Source organism: Podarcis vaucheri, assembly GCF_965113315.1.
Source record: "Podarcis vaucheri genome assembly, chromosome: 15".
NCBI classification, from domain to species: Eukaryota; Metazoa; Chordata; class Lepidosauria; order Squamata; family Lacertidae; genus Podarcis; species Podarcis vaucheri.
Genome location: NC_138753.1, coordinates 12,901,832 through 12,921,882, shown reverse-complemented (window position 1 = coordinate 12,921,882; position 20,051 = coordinate 12,901,832). Strand labels below are relative to the sequence as shown.

Sequence of the window (20,051 nt, the reverse complement as noted above, 5' to 3'; positions counted from 1 at the left end):
TCCGTGGCTTCCCAAGCACAAATCAATATACAGTGCACATGACGTTTTAATATCTTTAGCACTCCTTTCCTCTATCAATTACATGTGAGAATCTGTATAGGTTTAGCATTTATTTTAAGGGTGGTGGTGTTCAGCTCCAGTAGATTCTTCTTGTGTTCTTCTGTAAAGTTTAAGGAAAATTTGTTGCCCTTTGGCTATTGTAAACCGAATTATTCCTTTCTATAATGTTGGTGTGCTAATCTGCCCAAAAATAGGATAAAGCAGTTGATTTCTTTCTGTGTACTTACCTCTCCCTTCCCTTAAGCATGTGGTCAGCTTTGTAAGTGTTCCAGGCTTATTGAGAAGTATGTTGGCTGTAACTGAATTTATTACATTTTCTCCATTCCAATTGTGTTTGGCACTTGTTTATGAAGCATCTCTGAATCATATTTTCCATTTAACTTTATGCATGCATGCAAGCAAGCATTTCAAGGTAAACAGTTTCAGATTTGGCTTCTGAAATAGTTAGAACGACATCTTAAACAGCATTGTCTGCCTTGATTGCTCCGCTAGGCCATTAAATCTTGTGGATCTTAAGGTCTCTTCCTTGCAGGCAGAAGGTGGTGCTTTCATCCAACTAGAAAGTTTCAGTTTATGGAGTTGAATACCCAAAAGATCCTCTAGTACCATTTTCCTCTGTAAAGGAGGATTAGCATAATGCAAATGCTCCAACTGTTCACATTTACCCAGAACATATTTTTCTGCTCCCCATTCCTATTTTGACCCTATATTTTTGCCCTACAGAGATGCCTTCATAAAACATTATTGATGTGACCCAAGAGTGTTCAGGATACAGCCCATTCCCTAGAATCTTAGAAATGCCAGAGGAGTGGATACCTTTTGTCTCTGGTACCCGTAATTATGAATCCATGTGCATGTGCTGCACAGTTTTCTATTTTGCATGCTACAGCTGCTGAGGTTGCTAACAAAATATTTCAGGACAGTTACATGTTTATATTCAGTCTTTAATCCAATGTCTTGGCCTTGAGTGGAATAAAACCTAAAGTAGGCCTGGCAAGCCAATCCATTGACCAGTAAAATATTGCCAAATGTTCCATGAATCCCAGAATACTGCCATGTAGAGTGGCAGGTTACCTTTCTATTTTATTTTGGTGTCATTTGTTAGCAAGGGCAGGAGTTTGCCCCCTAACCTTGCAATAGTCATGGGTAATCCTAGCAGCAAAGTAAAGTTTCTCTTACTGTTCACTTGATGACACCAAACAAGGGCAAGAGAGGAACAAAAGCTGTTGCCAGTGATGAAAGTCCCTGCCTAGGATCAACCATGACCAACCATCTTGTTTGCTGAAGAAACCAGGGGGTGCACCATCTGTATAATCTGGCTGTTCTTACAAAGTTTCTACTTCATATTATTTCTGTTCTTAAATCTGCACTTTCATTTTTAAAGCTGAAGAGAAGAACCATTCAAACCTCTTAATATTTTTAAAACGCTTTATTGTATACAGATATTTGACCAGTATTAGGTTTGGTCAGATGAGGATATGATTCTTGAGTGGTCAGTCACAGCAGGCAGAGAAGAACATCTAGAGTTTGGTCAGTGATCCTTTGTTTCACAATTGGGGTACAGTATTGAAGGGGATTGTAATGTGCACCTAAGTCATAAGGGTTTTGAGTGTATGTACAAATGCATTTAGGTCATATGTCAACAAGCAAATGATGATTCCAGGTGTACAGAGCTAGCTGTGTGTTCCATAACTGGGGTGCCACTATAGAGAAGACCCATTCTCTGTTTCCATCCATAGCATCCAGTCAGGTGGCAGCCCATGCAGGCAATGTGGTAAGTGGGCAGATTCGTTTGGGAACCGCTGGCCCTCTATTACTCTATGGTTCCAAGTTATATAGGACTTTAAAAACCAGGCATAATTTTTTCCAGATTTCTAAACTCTCTGCCATGGGTAGAACGTGGATTGCAGTTCAGCTTCCTTTGCTGAGTGCCTTTGAAGTTGTGGTGTTTTTGCTAACAGTGACAAACCTGCAGCCAAGCTGGCTTGTGTGATTTACAAATAAAATTGATTTTTTTGCATTATGATGATGATGATAAGAACTAGCACCAGCCCCTTGAATTGTGCTCTGAAACACAGGCAAATCAGTGGCCTGAAGAGAGCATTCAAAAGGCTTGCACATGTGCAGCAAAACATATACATGATAATATGGTTCTTCTTGCAGGATTTGGGATAGTAACTTTTGAGCACCTTGGAAGGAACTGCATCTGGTATCAACAGAGTGTAGAAAATGGGGCTGATCAGCAGCTTCTTTAGCTGAGAAGCAGTGTGTATTCAAGATTGCTGATATTGGTATCTCTGCTCTCCGTATATGGTTGCCTTAGGAATGTCTGTCCAAGTCGGCTAGACATTTATGGACTTTGCTGATTCATCCGCTTGAGCCAAGAGCCGTGGCCAAGACAGAGTGTTTGTTTGACTGTGTTAAGTTTCTGAATTGCTGCAGAGCCAAGAAGAAGGGAGGTTTTTTGCTATTATTGTGGTCGCAGAAAATAGCTCATTGAAACTTGAAAACTGAGCAAGCTGCTAAAGGCTTTGGATATATGGATGCCATTACAAGTGAAAGCTCTGTGCTCCATCCTGATAGGCACTGATGACTGTTGGGAACAGAATGTTCTTTAGTGACAATAAACCCAGTTTGCAACAAAAATCAAAATGATATGCAGTTTTTCTGTTTTAAGCCACTAAAGATAAGTTTAATGCATTCTGTTGGCATAGGCAAGCACAACCTCTGTTTTAAATTTGCACTGGAAAGTGGTGTGATTGATTGTTGAGCAAGTATGCCTTGAAGTGACAGGAGGAGAAAATGGAGCTCAAGACTTGAGAGTTTCCTTTTTTGGTCTTACTTCTGCAGTGTACTTGGATTACTTGTGAATTTAGAATTGTGTGTTAATGTGACTTGAGTTCCAGATTCCTTCTTATTGTTTTATCTCTTTGAAGCCCACTTATTCCCTATAGAGCACACTAGTTAGGGAGAGTATTTTTCGGTAAGCACTACTTGAACTGCAGAACAACACTCTTCTAATCACAGTATGCACAGGACTCATTCGCACATTAGAGAATGGCAAACCCAGATGCATTTTTGAGTGGGAGACCAAAGGTAGTTATGGCTTTCTTATAGGTATACATAACACATGTGTCTGGAAAAATAAGTTAGTCCCCACATATGTTACACTTGGAAATGTGCTGGTCATATCTGTAGAGCAGCAGTAGGAACCTGCAGCTCTCCAGATCTTGTTGAATTCCCAACTCGCGCCAGCTCCAGCCAACTTGGCTGTTGGTCAAAGCTGATGGGAGTTTGAAGTCCAGGAGTGTGTGGAAGGCCACAGTTTCCCACCTCTCCTGTAGAGAAACACTACTTCTTCTAAAAAAAAAAAAATTACACACATGGACACACATCATAAGCCCTCAACGTGATAATTGAAGGGAACATGCAGGTACCAACTAGCTTTCTTATCTGTAAGTATGTGAAAGTAAGAAATACTTTATGAGACTAGGACATTCCTTCTTTTTGCAGATCACATTTTGGACTCGGGTTAAGATCACATTTTAGTACCTCGGGTTAAGAACTTTACTTCAGGATGAGAACAGAAATCCTGTGGCGGCGGTGCAGCAGCAGTGGAAGACCCCATTAGCTAAAGTGGTACCTCAGGTTAACAACAGTTTCAGGTTAAGAACGGACCTCCAGAACGAATTAAGTTCTTAACCCAAGGTACCACTATATGATGCATTAAGTTGGATTATTAGGGTTCTTGAAAGGCAACAATTGGCAGAAAGTAAACTGTCTTGGAAACCATTCCTGAGATGGATTTCTTCATCCCAAGAGCTGTATGTTTAAATCACTTTCTACCTTCAGTTGGGGTTATAAGGATCCTGGCAGCAAATTAACAGTTATTTGCTTAAAAATGATACACCTGTAGCTGACTGGTGATCCTGGCTAAATCTTTTGTGACCTAGAGCTCACATCTTGAGAGGCATAAATATTATAGAAAGGGCTTGGGATGGTGGGAGTGAGTGCAAACAGTGTGGCTCACCGTAGTTGGCCTGTGACATTAAGCTCTTTGTCTCATTTGGTGAGCCAGCTCTTCTAAATCTTCCCAGTAAGCCCTAGTAATGGCCATACTCTCTGGTGCTTGTGTGTACGTTTTAAGACCAAAACACTGCTTGTGTGAACAAATGCGATGGTGGTGCCTGAGGGGCCTTCCATAGTGTCAAAAAAGCTAGTTCTGTAGTTCAACAGATATGCACTTTGCTCTGCACTGGGGAAGTCTCCAGTTAAATTAGTGTGTTCAACCCAGCACCATAAGAGGGCAGGTGGCTATACAGGTTAGTTTGTCCCAGAGTCTCCAGGCACATATCAGAGCAAGAAGAGTGCCAAGGGGAAGATAATCTTGACCTTTCCTACCCACCTGGGCTCTCTGGAGTTCTGCCTTGTTGTTCAGGATCTAAGTTTTGTCAGAGGGCAGCCCTTGCAGGGCAGGAGTTTTAATTAAAGCAAACCTCATCGAGGAAACTATTGGGAGTTAGTTATGGCTGCTGAACCCCAGGGTAGGTCTGTCACTCAACACATTCTCTGGCTACTCCACATTGACATGCAGCAGCTCCAAATGGGCACTCTCCAAATGGACAGTGGACAAGAAGAAGGAATATAGAACCTAAGTGTTTCAAAATTCATAGGTGTTTTTAGAAGGTTGTAGGAGATTATCTCTTGAAGTCTATTTCTGTGTTATTATGTGAGTCACTAAGAAGCATTGTATGTAGGTAAAGGACCCCTGGACAGTTAAGTCCAGTTAAAGGCGAATATGGGGTGTGGTGCTCATCTTGCTTTTCAGGCCGAGGGAGCTGCCATTTATCCGCAGACAGCTTTCCAGGTCATGTGGCCAGCATGACTAAACTGATTCTGGCGCAACGTGATGAGCGCCAGAGTGCACAGAAACGTTGTTTACCTTCCCGCCACAATGGTACCTCTTTATCTACTTGCACTGGTGTGCTTTTGAACTGCTAGGTTCACAGAAGCTGGGACAGAGCAAAAGAAGCTCACCCCATCACGCTGATTCTAACTTCCAACCTTCTGATCAGCAAGCCCAAGTGGCTCAGTGGTTTAGACCACAGCACCACCCACTCCCTTATATCGTTTGTTTGTTTGTTTGTTTGTTTGTACGTACGTACGTATGTATGTATGTATGTATGTATGTATGTATGTATGTGTTTCATTAGTAGACTGCGTTGTGGTGCTGATAGCCACTCTGAGTGCTGCTAAGGCTAGTGGTGGTAGGAAGGAGAGAGAAATGGCCAGGGGCTGATCTGAACATAGATAAGCTAGGAAAAGGCTGGTGCTTCAAATTCACTGATGAATCTGCATAGGAGAGTGTCTTAAGAGCATGAGCTGTATGGTTGAAATGATGCCTTCTCTGTGGACTAATTTGGTAATACTATGAAAACCATTGTGTCTGTTCTCTCCCACTTGGGTCTGCAATATAGGAACACCCTCCAGGGCTGTTGCAAGAATGTGAAGTCCTTTGAACATGTGTGATGCTCTACATAAATGTTGCTTGTGGTCTCTGTGTAGGTACAAAACACATTTTTCTCTTCTGCATTTTGTCTCCCGCTCACACTCTCTTCCTAATTTTGCACGGTTCTTTGTCTCTGTCACCCTTCCGCAGCTATGCGCCTTAGGAGGTTGCAGACTTCTTTGGGAAAGTGCAGGGGATTTGGAAGGGAGTTGCTGACTCCAGATGGCCATGATCGCTGTTTGTTCTGCTTGGGGGAAGAGCATGTCCTGGACCCTTGTACTCATCGCCAACCGTTTTTAAGAAAAAGAAAAATTCAGCACACAAATGAATTTATTTTGCAATATTTTTTCTTTGTTTTTGGGTGCTTATGTACAATCGTACCTTGGATCTTGAACGTCTTGGTACTCAGACGTTTTGATTCCCGAATGACGCAAACCTGGAAGTGAGTGTTCCGGTTTGTGAACGTTCTTTGGAATCCAAACGTCCACAGCTTTTGATTGCCTGCAGGAGCTTCCTGCAGCCAATCAGAAAGCGCTTTGGTTTCCGAATGTTTAGGAAGTGAAACGGACTTCCGGAACGGATTCCGTTCCACTTCCAAGGTACAACTGTACAGTGGTATCTCGGGTTAAGTACTTAATTCGTTCCAGAGGCCCGTTCTTAAGCTGAAACTGTTCTTAACCTGAAGCACCACTTTAGCTAATGGGGCCTCCTGCTGCCGCTGCGCCGCCAGAGCATGATTTCTGTTCTCATCCTGAAGCAAAGTTCTTAACCTGAAGCACTATTTTTGGGCTAGCGGAGTCTGTAACTTGAAGCGTATGTAACCTGAAGCGTATGTAACCCAAGGTACCACTGTTCTATTTTTTCAGGTGGACCTTGCAAAGCTGTTTACATAAAATTTACAATAATCATAATTTAAAACTTTAGAGTAGAACAGAAGAAACACTTGTTTGGAAGAATCTGTTTCTGTTTTTTTATCGGATCCCTTCAGGGCTCATGGATTCTTCAGGATCCCTGTGGTGGCCGCTGTGGGAGGGAGAGGCCACTTTTGGGAGTGGGATAGTGGCAAGTCCCAGGCGGCTGCTGTTTCTTCTTCACATTCCTTGGAGCAGGAATGGGGAAGCGGTGTAACCACTTTACTCTCCCTTGAGCTGCTTTGCAAAAGTGTGCCCTGACCATGTCCAAATCTATAACTGATGCACTCAATGCTTCATTTTCTGTAGCCAGCCCTATCACTTCCAGCTTTGCTGAACCCTATAAGTTCCGCTTCCTTAACACTGACTACAGTATCTAATACAGTGGTACCTCGTGTTACATACGCTTCAGGTTGCATATGCTTCAGGTTACAAACTCCACTAACCCAGAAATATTACCTCAGGTTAAGAACTTTGCTTCAGGATGAGAACAGAAATCATGCTTCGGCGGCAGCAGGAGGCCTCATTAGCTAACGTGGTGCTTCAGGTTAAGAACAGTTTCAGGTTAAAAAAGGACCTCCGGAACAAATTAAGTACTTAAACCAAGGTACCACTGTATGTCCACCAGCACAGAGGTAAAAAATATAGCGCCCCGGAAAAGGATTATGCATTCTGTTCCTCCTCTTCCACTTTTCTTCCTTATAGCCTTCCAAGGCTGCTTTTCTTTGAAAAAATAATAAACTAGTTGGGTCTTCATTACACTCATTTGCATATGTCTAATTTACTCCTCTGCAAGATAAAAATAGGTATAAAGAAAGTATGGTCGTGTCAGAATAGAAGAATTGAAGAATTCTATGGCTTACTCAATAGAAGAAAGTGTGTTTATTGATCAGGTTTGAGTAGTCTCTCTTAAAAGCAATCTGTCCCCTGACATTTTCCATAAGTGATTGAGGGGGGAAATAGTTTCCCGTTCTGTCATTTTTGGACAGCGCTAACTTACTGTTTCATAACTGATGGTACAATATTAGTGTGTTCTGAAATATGTGCAGTTTGAGAGATTGACTCATAAAGCTGTGTGAAAAGAATTGATTCTGACGTCTGTGGATTCAGCAGCCTTTTCCAAGTGCAGCTTGCCCTGTAAACAATAGTGAAGGCAGCCCATCAGCATTCACACACAGGAGCGGTGGTTGTTTCGTTTTTGTTTCAAGTCTGCCATAGTGAGCAGTAAGGCTTTAGAAAGGACCCAGGTACCTCAGGGGAAGTTAGTATATTGTGTCATCTTGCTACTGGAAGGAAACATAGACTTAAAAGCATCAAAAGGGGAGGGGATCTTTGCAAGTGTTGGGGGGGAACACACTCACCCTGTGAAAACGATCTGTGATCACAGGCCAGAGAGCGTGCTAAGCCGCCTTGCGGGTTCTCTGCTGCTGGTGTTTGGGCACTGTTGCATTTGGGTGGCCTTTGGATTGAAGTACGAAAGGAGGCACCTTCCTGTGCCATTCAGAGGGCCACCCTTACCCTGTGCCACCCAGGAAGAGCATCATTGCAAGGGGAGAACTTTCCCATCCCCACTCCTTGCCTGGAGAAGGAGCAGCTGCAGGAATGCTTTGCTCCAAGTGCTGCTGTGGCCATTGCAGTAATATTCAGCGGAGGAAGGCCATCGACATGGCCCCACCTGCCAGGAAACAACTCAATACTTGGTTTTTTTTAATTGCCAAAACTGATATTATTTATTTATTTGTTATTTTATGATTTTCAGTTTCATGCATTTCAATAATTTTACAATCATTTCAAAACTCCACCTCTTTCCCCTCTTTCTGCGGTGCCTTAAATTTATTTTTTATATTTTCTGCAAGTTCCAAATTAACTTAAATTTACTCATTTATTCCTCTACTTTAAATATAGACAGTCACGCCTCTGGTTGCGAACGTGATCTGTGCAGGAGGCACGTTTGCAACCCGCAGCGTTCGCAGCCTGAAGCGCCGCATCTGCACACGTGCGTGACGCGCTTCTGCGCATGCGCGTGATTTCATTTTTGTGCTTCTGCGTGAGCACCAAAACCCGGAAGTAACCTGTTCTGGTACTTCTGTGTTCGGCGCGGTCTGCAAACGAAAAACACGCAACCCGCAGCGTTCATGACCCGAGGTATGACTGTACTCTTTAAAACTGCAGATTTATTACAATAATCCTGCCAATGTTCTTATCTGTTTGCAGCTTATTTGTAAATATTCAATAAACCATTTCCATTCGTTTGTAAAAAAAAAAAAAGGTTTATTGTCTTGATTTCTTACTTTTCCGGTAAGTTTTGCCATTTCTGAATATCCCATAAGTTTTTGTATCCATTCTTCTTTCACTGGGACGTCTTCTTCTTTCCATTGCCAAAATGTATATGTATCCTCTGCCTTCTCCCCTACCCTTCTGTGTCTTATACTTTTAGTTTACAAGCCTGAAGATGGGGCACGTGTATTATTATTATTATTATTATTATTATTATTATTATTACTGCTGCTGCTGCTGATGCTGCTAATGTGAGTTGCTTTAAGAGACAATATTTGTCTGAAAAGCAGGACAAAAATGTTTTTGAAGCAATTCTCTTACTTCAGCACATGCTCTTCGTGTCCCTCTCCCTCTCAAGCCCGTTTGCAAATCTGCTTACATGCACTACAACCCGCATTTGTCCTTTTTGCCTCAGACTGTAAGTCCCCCTGGACCAGAGCTTAGGTTGCATTTGTACATCCTTAGCACTATGTTGGCACTGGAGGAACATGTAGTGACAGTAGCAGCAGCCATCCTGGTGCCAGCTAAGCACCTGGTGCTTGGATCCACCCATCCCGTTCTGCATGTGTGAGTGTTTGGTGGGCAGCCAAGATGGTTACTTTTTAATTTTAAAAAATACATGAAAGTAAATAATAAATCTGCTCATTCTTCCAAGTATCTGCATAGTGAAATCAACATCCTGCATTAATTTCAAATCATATCTAAGCCATGTTTATTCTGAGTTGTGTAGGTCTCACTCAATTTCAGGATGACATAAAAGGGTCCAGTTCTGCCTAAATATATCTCCTGCATGAACTTTCCATCCACAAGCATGTTTGTTCATCAACATAATGTTCCAAAATTATAACCTTCAATAAATAAAATTGCCATTGAATTATATTTGAAACTCCTGGCATATGCTGTTGGAGGTACTATCATGATCTCATATAAAGTCATACCTCGGGTTACAGCTGCTTCAGGTTGCATTTTTTCGGGTTATGGACCGCCGAAACCTGGGAGTACCGGATCGGGTTACTTCCAGGTTTCAGCTGTCGTACATGCGCAGAAGCGCTAAATCATGCTTTGCACAGGCGCAGAAGCGCCAAATCACAACCCATGCATGCACAAGCATGGGTTGTGAACGCTGCGGGTTGCGAACGTGCATCCCACACGGATCACGTTCACAACCCAAACGTCCACTGTACTAAAGTTTTGTTGATTTTTACAAAACATCTTTCAGATCTTCAACTACATTCACTCCATATGTGGGCAAATGTACCCCTGGTAGTTTCTCCACAGAGAACTGAAACATTCTGACTTGAACGCTCAAATTTGGAGATTTTGGAGGAAGCACAAAGGAGGGAGTGCCCAGATGTGTCTGAGCAAACTTGACAATGCAGTTTTGATGTCAAAATACAAGGTTGGAACACTAACACCATACAGCTGTTCCAGAAGCAAGTGTATAGCATCTTGACACATGTTTCTTGTTTGATTCATACTTATAAAACCAGACTTGCTCAACCTCAGTAAGTTATTTGCAAATGCCATTCTCTTTGATTTCCTTGCTGGGCGGGCCTGTGCGCCGGAAAAAATAGGTCAGGAACAGTAATCTAAATCTTCTTCTGATAAATAATTAAAGCTAATGGAATTTTCACAAGATCTGTGGCCTAAAATTCTTAAAGCACCAGTGTGCTCTTTTTCTGCTAATGTAAAAGTTAAGTTTGGGTTTTTTTAAGCCAGAAGAAGTAGCTAGCAACAGAGATGTAATTGAAAAATAGTGTAATTTTATTTTGCTGTAGCATGGAATAGATTTCTGGGGAGGGCAGTGTATATACTCATTGGTAGAAATAAGTATTTCAGTAAATGAATTGATCGTTGACTGGTCGGGCACATAATGAACGGCCCAGTGGTTCATTCTGCCTTGGGGGTAGTGCCGCCTGCTGCTTTTTCTTACTCTTCCCTTTCTTCTTGACCTGTAAATATGCAAATAGATGTTCTGGAAGATCATATAGTTCTCCCAAGATGCACTCTTCACAAAGGCCTGCCCCATTTATGGGCAGCAAAACAATGTGTTTTTATTGAGCAGCCAGGTTGTTTTAGCATGTGGTTTAATATTAATGGGAGCTTGTTGCCATTAAATACTTGGTGGTGAGTGCTGGGATTTCACTTAGTTGGCTATACAAAAGGGAAATATTCATGGAGGGAGGGTGGTCAGGATGACTGCCCTTCTGTCTGCTCCATGTATTCATTTATGTTTAAATTCTATCCCTTATTTTCACTACAATGGGCTGGAAAGGCAACTAACGCCCTCCCTCTCTGGTTCTTTGGGACAGCCAGCCAGCTCCTGGCTCTTTGTCACAGAACCTGACCCAGTTGATGCCTGACAGTGTTTTGCCTTTCTCCTTCCCACTGATCAATGGATGTTGTTGTTTTTTAAGCTGCAATACGTGGAGGCTGTTTGCTCTATTCTTGTTATGAATTTATATGCAGAACATTTTTCTCTTCAACAATCTATGCCACTAATAAGCAAACTGTGCGTTCCATGGTAGAATGACAAGCACATCACAAGAACAAACAAACTTTGAAATATTCCTGAAAGTCCAAAATATCCATCCACGCAGAGGCTGCCCACTGTCTCTCTCGGTGACTACCGTAGCTGCTCTGACCTCAGCTCCATAAATTCAGCCTCTTTTGATTCAATTGCTCTTGATGCAAAGACAAAGCAGAATCATGTGCTCTGAGAAGGAGTACCCGTCACCTCTCTGCTTGAGTTGTTTTCTGCCTCTGCCAAAAGAGTGACTCGTGCAGAGACCCACAAGGACAACTCTGTGGGTGAACATTTACTTCTCCATCCAGGCTTTAAATGCCTTGGGGAACATGTGCTGCTATGTCAAGCTATCAGAATTATGGGGAACTCTGCCTTACACCCTTTGTAAGCATTTTGTCTCCAATAAATGGTGTGTTCCTGCCATCCGTCCGTCCCCCTCCGTTTTAAAGAGGTAGTGTATGCTCAGTACATGCTGGTTCTTCTCTTCATGTGGCCTGAGCGAGCAAGATACCTCCCCTCCTCGATAAGTTGCTCTCAAGTTCTTGTCAGAAAGCATCTGGAATCATAATGTTCAGCCTTGGCCAATTTTCAGTGTAGGGTCACTTGCTAGTTCCTTATTAAATGTCTCCTAACAAGGGAGGAAATGCAAAAGGGGTAGACAGTCGGAAAACTGGAGCGTCTCCTGCGTGATGAGCCGGCTCCACAATTGGATGCGACAGCTGAACTAATGATGTCACTGACGCTGATGTGACCGGGCTGCTTCTCTCCACCCCCCTCCTCATCAGTACTCCAACTCTCTCCAGCCAGTGTGCAGGACGTTTGCAGAGAGAGAGAAATGAACCACGGCAGAGTCAGGGAATCCAGGAGCCTCTTCCTTCCAAATTCATTTTGCTTACAGATACAATACTTTACGGATGAGAACCCTGTCTAGGTCGTAGGATCCCCGGAGGGTCATTTTGTCAAATGAGGGCTGCAAATAGCTGGAGAATTCTGGAAGACAAACTAACTCACTCTCTCTGTACACATACTGGGGGTGGGGGTGGGGAGGACAACCATAGAGCAGGCAAGATCATTTAGGGATCAAAAGCTTCTCCACAGCTGTCGACAGAAAGCAAAAAGGTGAAGTTGTCCACCTGACCCATGATAGTGAAATTGAAACAGAAATGCAAAATCTATATTGTTAGGTGGCTTTTGAATAATTTGCAACAGAATCAGCTGTATGGAATCAAGGCACCGTATCATTTTGTAAGTCCCTCTTTTCCAAACATGAGGTCTTGTATCTATAGTGCCCCTAATATATGCATACAGTGGTACCTTTGGTTAAGAATTTAATTCGTTCCGGAGGCCCATTCTTAACCTGAAACTGTTCTTAACCTGAGGTACCACTTTAGCTAATGGGGCCTCCCGCCGTGCCACCACCACACAATTTCTGTTCTCATCCTGAAGTGAAGTTCTTAACCTGAGGTACTACTCCCGGGTTAGCAGAGTCTGTAACCTGAAGCGTTTGTAACCCTAGGTACCACTGTACTGACCTCGACAGCTAGAAGGAATGAGCAGGCTATTCACCTCTTGGCAGGCTAGTAAAAAGTGCACCTTCTACCAAGTGGGCTGGCTGAGAAATGACCGAGCCACTTGCTCCTCCTCCACTGGCCCGCTTGGTTGTTCATCAGCATGGAATTCCTGGTCACCTGTGGAAGCTAGGTGAATGGTTAGGCCAGGCTTCCTCAACCTTGGCCCTCCAGAAGTTTTGAGACCACAATTCCCATCATCCCTGACCACTGGTCCTGCTAGCTAGGGATCATGGGAGTTGTAGGCCAAAAACATCTGGAGGGCCGAGGTTGAGGAAGCCTGGGTTAGGCAGAGTGGTGCTGATTGATGAGTTTGGGAGGTGGAGAAGACTGGTTTCTTACATTTATTTCTTATAGCTTCCCCAACGTCTTCGATACCTCTCGGCTACTTACATTGAACATTTGCCTGCCTGCAGTCACAAGTTCAGCTTGGCAGCAGAGGCTGGCCTGTAACAATGTAAAACTTAAAAGACACACCTTTTGGTGTCAACCTTGAACGCCCCAGATTCAGTCCGTAGCATCTCCATCTTAAAAGATTATGGTAGCAGGCTGAGAAAGCTTTCAAAGGACATCTGCAAGTCAGAGTGCACAGCACTGGCTCAGATGGACCAACAATCTGACTAGGTAGAAAACTGCTTCCCATGTTTGGATGACTGGTTTTCAATCGAGATGATTGGATTCCCTCTGTTAATATTTTTTAAAAAATTGGTTATTCTCATATCCCTTGATTTCCACTCAGTTTGGATTTCAGCAGGATTTCCAGATTTTTAAATGCTAGTACTGGATTGCACATGTATTATCTCAGTAGTGGAGGGTGTGTGTGTATTTGTGTGTGTGTGTGTGTGTGTGTAATGTTTTATTTACAGACTTGTGCAATTCTGTGGTGGGGAATTAAGTGCTTCTGTGAACTGAAAGGATGGCTGTTGGGAGTGTCAAGATCACGGCAGTGGGGAAAAGTTAAACTCCTCCTCTCTCCCTGCCATAGTCTCAATTTCTAAAAACTGTGTGTTGTCACATTTCCTTTGATCGAGAAACTGAGATGGGAAGCTTGTGGTCCTTAAGATGGACTCCAGCTGCCGTCATCCCTGACCATTGAGCATGCTGGCTGGGACTGATGAGAGTCGGAGTAAAACAGCATGTTGAGAGCCACATATTCTTCAGCCCTGCTGTCAAACATCTCCATATATTATAATTTCCTTTTTTGGTGGAGAAGAGAATGTGTGTGTGTATGAACATTTGCTTTGTAAAAGAGAGAGAGACACACACAGACAGAGAGACTGACTTCAACCCACTGTAAAAAGCAAGCCTTTTTTTTTTTTTTTTAGACCATGATGCTTTCTTGTGGCAAGCAGCAAGAGATATTTTTGAGGAACGATGTTACCAGTTTAATTTGCGAAGAAGTGCTTGGAACGTTTCAGTCGTTTGTGTTAACAAATACTTGTTTGTTCAAGTGTTCAGTGCCACATAGACTTTCAGAGCTCTAATGTGTGATTAGTGACTTGCTACAGAAGGCTGGCCTTGGCTTCTCCTCCTCCTCCAGTTTTTGATTGCGACCCAAATCATCAGGCAGCCTTTATTGTTCTCCCAACATTACAGATTTCTCATGCATCACGCCTTGCGGCTTCCTTCCTTTTTGGTTTGTCCAGTTTAGTCGAAAGAAAGGGGAAATTGCAGCTGACAGTGGTATAAAATTGAGGGATATGGTTGGATAAAGAGTTTTCAAAAACAGCCAGCAATAAATCTAGAAGAATATTGCAGGTCAGCAGCAGCAGAGAGAACCAACAATTATGTGCATGAGGGGTTTTCCCCACCTGTTCTCTCTTCTGCACCCATTTCCCCTCCCCTGCAACTTCCCACTACCAGCGAAGCCCCCAGCAGTGCATCATTTCCACAATGGGAAGTGTTGGAGCCTCCCATTTGCTCCTGGGAGACAAAGGGACATGGGGAGGGAGGTAAAAGCAGTATGTTTTCAGTGAGAGTTAGGGCTCAGTCTTGCCCAGAAATTCTTGCAAGGGGACACAAGAAGACACGCCAACCAAACTAAGAGCCCATTTACTCCAGCCAACCAGTTATCTCCTCTGGGAAGCCCATAAGCAGAACTTAAAGGCATTGGCCTTCTCAACAGTGGCCAGGTAGACTCTCGGAGAAGCCCTCAAGTGAGGCATGAGGACAATAGTCCTTTTGTGCTATCCACATGTGCCCCTGTTGGTCATTGATAGGAGGAGAAGGGAGAGGTCGTCTCTTCCAAGATAAAATGGGAGTCTTTGCCTGGTCACCCAAAGGCAATTCTTCCTAGGCACAAGTGACCTGGAAAATGGCTACATGGATGCTGAATAATATGGGCAGCCTGTTCCCCTGTCCCTTTAAGGGGACATGGGTCTATATGTATAAACTTATATAGTTGTTTTATTATTGCATTTTTAATTATTGTTGGGGCAGATAGTCAAGGTGAACATATTTCTATAACTGAATAATATAATTTGACCAGGCCTGGTGTCTATGGGATGAAACCTCCAGCCTGTCTCGGCTCCTCACACAAACCTCCAGTAGGGGGCAGGCTTAGTCAAGAACTTCACATGGTCAGCCCCAGGGCTCCATGGGTAATATCTCATTGAGCTCCAGTGTAAAGAACCTATTGATGGTTCCAGCATTGGTTGGGCTGCTGGCCACTATGGTTGGGGCATTCTTTGTGTTGCTCTCCAGATAATGGCACCAGCTGCCCAGTGAGATCAGCTAAATTATTCAGGATCTGGGCCCTTGAAACACTGGCCCAGCTCATGTTCTGATGTTCCTTTTTTATTTTAATGTTCTTCATCTCTCTAATTTACACCCCTGGCTTCTGCACACAATGCATTCAAGGTGTCAGAGTTTAAGGCACCTAATCATCATCATTATTATTATTAGCTGCAATTTGATCTCTTTGCCCACCATTCTTTTTGGTGATTTTATTTGTGTTTTGCTTTGTTTCTTTGTTCTCTGCCTTGAGGATTTTCTATCATAGATTCTCTTAATTACAATTACGATAGTGTGAACTTTGGGGGCTGGGCATTAGAAGGCCTTGCGCAAAGCTCAATGAAGGCCTGTCTCCTCTTGGAGGTGGGGATTTTGGAGAGAGGCAAGTGGGTTGCTAATGATGTGTGCTCCCTCTCCTTAAGCAGGGCTGTGTAAATCCCATGGAGCAGGCAAGGCTGTAAATCTAAATAAATGATGCCCAATTCCTGGCTCGTCAGGAGGAGGCTGTGCTTCAAATGGGGGTCTAGCTTGATCCCTTTCCATGTGGCTACACATGTTTTACATCCCATTAGTCATTCATTGCACTGTTTCAGTTGAGTTGTTAGACTGAAGGAGTTCACTGATTATCCAACATTACTACAGGCTTTTGTTAACTAATTCTCCTCCCTTGGGACAACCGTAATTGTGTATCAGGCTGGAATCATAAGCCAGTTAAAAATGGATTTCTGCTGAACTCCTTGCTCGTAGCAGTGTTTCGATTAAAAATGTAATCAGCCTTCAGCTAATATGATAAAATTGGTAGAAGTGCTGCAAGACTAACTGATGGAATTACATCAAATGCATTCAAACAGTTGCATTTTTGGCTGCTTTTTTAGTGATCTGTTTCTTAATGGGTGTGTGTTTGCTTTTATCTTCCAGGACCTGCGCAAACAGGTAGCTCCACTACTGAAAAGTTTCCAGGGCGAGGTAAGTGTTTGTGCTTTTTATTCTCATGTCCTTTATTTCAAGGTGGTGTGTGTTGCCTTTAAGGACTGGGATTCCCTCTTATGAGAGCATGATTTAATTTGTATTACATTAATGAGGATTACCTTTGAGTGCAATCGTATTTTTTTCTTTGTATCTGTTAAAATAGGACTCTAAAGAAGTGATTGAAACACACAATCAGAAGTGGGCAACCTTTTTTCTCATTGGAAGGCCACAATGGGGTGGGAGTAGTTTGTCCCAGAGCCCGGATGTTGCTGGTGGGAGGAATCAGAGGTGTTGATTCATAACTCATTAATTTACTTCTATTTCAAGACTGCTTTTCAAGTTTATATTTCCCAAACTAGCATACTGCTTTTAATAATAATAATAATAATAATAATAATAATAATAATAATAATAATGGGATAACTCCCCCACCAACTCATTAAACCAAATCAGCAATAAGAGTGAAATGCATCAAAACCAGGAGGAGATGGTAAAACATTTTCAGTAAAAAAAATATTCATAAATATTCATTGAAGTTGTACTGCTAAAAGAGCCGGAGTTGCAGATTTGATTAGTTTCCCTTTGAAGGGGGTGGTAGCTACACCCAGGATGGTCCACACCGTTCCCTGGCATAGTGATCCCAACTTCCCCTAGCAGTGGATACCAAGAGCCAGCCCCATAGTGTATAATTTGACATTAGGGGCTGCAGTTCATGGGAAGTGGGTAAGGGGTTCAAAAATCACATAGGCGTGCCCTGTAAATAAGCAGCACCTGCTCTCATGCAGCACAATATTTGGTGTATTCTGCTCTCTTTAGAGTTAAGTCAGGGAGACAAGCATCACATGTTTTCATCGAGGAGACATTTAGAAAATTGTGGAACTCTTTTGCAAATATAACACACCTACCACCCATTTCCCTTGAAGAAGAGCTCGATTGAAACACCCCGACTGCATGTTATTGTTGTCGTCTGTTTATTGGTTGGTTTTGCTTGCATTAAGTAACCCTACTGTTGCTCCGAGGAGCGCAGGGCATCATGTTCCCCACCCCCATGTTATCCTCTGTAAGGTAGGTTAGCCTTGGGACAATTCCTATGCTACCAATCACTGGGTGGCAAGGGCAGGAGGGGGCTATTGCACTCATGTCCTCCACGTGGTCTTCCCAGCAGCATCAGATTGGCAAGTGAGGGAGTGAGAAATCTGGACCGACTGGGCCCAAGGTCTTTTTTGAACCCAGCTCTTCTTATATTCACCTAGTGAACTTCATGGCTGTGTAACGGTTTGAATTCATGGCATCCTAGTCACGCCCTCTAACCACACCACCTTGGCTAGAGGGCTATCGTTGAATTTTATCCCTGCACAGTTCAATACGGTTAGCCTCTTTTTAATATCAAGATCTATACTTCCACCAATTTCTGAAAACAAATAAGAGGGAAGCTCAACTCTCCATGCATACGATTGAATTTCACAGTTCAAAAGGAACGCAGTCGGAACACAATTCAGAAAGGTTTCCGGTGGGATTGGCCCTTTATATAAGCTGGTGGCTGCTGCTTTTTGAAGCTTCCTGGGCTAGACTGACTGTTCTGAGACAGAGAAAGAAATGTGAATATTAGAAAAGGGAGCATCTAAACCTGATTCTGTGATGTCACTGAGCAGCTATTTTTAAGACTGGGTAAGGATTTCCTGAGGTCATCCGTATTCTTTTCATGTGGCATAGCAGGGCTGTCCAAGAGCAACAGAGGAGTTCCTAATCCGGAGCCTGCTGGAGGACAGATATTCTGAAATAACGTGGCCAGCTGTGCATTTTCTGTGCCGGCCATTCTTGAGTTCTCATTTGATAAGGCAAGGGGATTTTAAAGGTAAACCCATTCAGTCGTTTTTAATGTGGAGGCACAAGGACATGAATGGGTGGCACCCACTAATTAACTTAGTTTCTCTGACTGGGTTCCATGGTGCCAAATCAGCCAGTAAGGGACACCAAAACAATAGGTGCTCATGGATGCAGCTGTGTGTACTAAATTTTATATTTATATTTTCTTATATGCTAATTTTATATTTAACCATTGTTAAATTGGGCTGGGGGCCAGGCAGAGAAGGAGCAGCCTCTGTTGTTTCAAAATATTTCAGCAGCAAATGGTGTAACAATGTGTGCTCTTGCCTTCCTCTCTCCAGCCCTCCTTACAGGTTCTGAAAGTCCACAGTCTTGCATAGTCCCAGTTACCAAGCATTAATGAGCACAACCCCTTGTTTAAGTCCCATTTCCTGCTTGTTACAGATCATACAATTTACTCATTTAGAACCAGACTATGGTGGATTACCTGGTGAATGTCATCATTCGTAGGGCATGAATATCCTATCAAAAACCTACTTCTGGAAAAGAGTTCTGTGCGACCCAAAAGCTTGTTGAATGTCAAATACTCCAGCGAAGGCATCACCTCCCTTGCTTTCTTTCATAGCATTACCTGCTTTATTTAGTGCCCCCATCCCGCTGCCAAGATCCCTTACGCTGAACTTTGCGAACCTAATTAATCCAATTTCTTTACTTTAGACTTGCTCCATGATGGCTCAATTAGAGCAGCATCTGAACTGTGGTTCAATATCCAGGCCAGCTTTTGTAATTGGAACCACATTTTCCTTCTGAGGAGCTGCAGCTGGTTTGGTTCTGCTCATGCAGAAAAAGGATATAACCTTGCATAACATAGGAAATGAACGGTTGAGAGAGAAGCCAAATTCAATTTCAGTCAGATATTTTGAGGATAAGTCCATGATCTATGGAAGCAGGGGAATGAAAAGTGTGTGTTCTGTGGAAAGCAGTGTCTTCAGCAGTCTATTAATCATGGCCAGTCTGGGCGCTTCTTGTTCTGTTGCATTAGCACCGATTTCGAGGAGAGAGGCTGGCGAGCAGCCAGGTGCTCCAGAAGTTAACCTCTTCAAGACCCAAAGCTGCTTTGCTGTCGAATAAATGCAGGGTTGCGGTCAGAAACAATGTAATGGGGGGGGGACACACCAGATCGCTCCCAGAAGCGATCGTTGAGCAAAGCTATTACAAATTGCTCCAGATCGTGGAAGTCACGTGTCGAAATCTACAGCTTTTTGTTTCATTGATTGAGGCTTCGAAAGTTGCAGCCTTTTGATTAAAAGGTTTTACTCAGCCATTGTGATAAAACCCAAACAATCTGGAGCAAATCTAATATGTCCTCCAGGATAATTGATACCCTTTAATTTACTCCCTGCGGCAGCAGCGACTTGTGTGTTGTGGATGGCCAGGGAAGGAGCCTCCCTCTTGTCTCTGGCATTGGATCAGCTGTAGGTTGTAAGGACTCTGCTCCAAGGAGGGAGACAAAGAGAACAGGGGAATAAGGGGGCATGAGAAAAGCAAAGTGCCTTGATGAGATTGGGGGGGGGGGAGGGTGGTGGTGGCAGTGACGGGCTTGGGCTACAGAAGATTTGATGGGTGCAACTTGGATTTTAGGGGTAGGAAAGGAGTAAAGGTAAAGGGAC

At 43.2% G+C, this 20,051-nt stretch overlaps 1 protein-coding gene across 7 annotated transcripts in view; it reads left to right on the top strand.

The window, feature by feature from the left end:
- CUX1 (cut like homeobox 1) overlaps positions 1-20,051 on the top strand; it is a 267,797-nt gene that overhangs the window by 105,358 nt on the left and 142,388 nt on the right. For all 7 annotated transcript variants that reach the window (XM_082201347.1, XM_082201345.1, XM_082201343.1 and 4 more), the window contains exon 3: positions 16,504-16,551. In XM_082201347.1, coding sequence (XP_082057473.1) covers positions 16,504-16,551 — 48 coding nt within the window. The remainder of the gene's footprint in view (positions 1-16,503; positions 16,552-20,051) is intronic.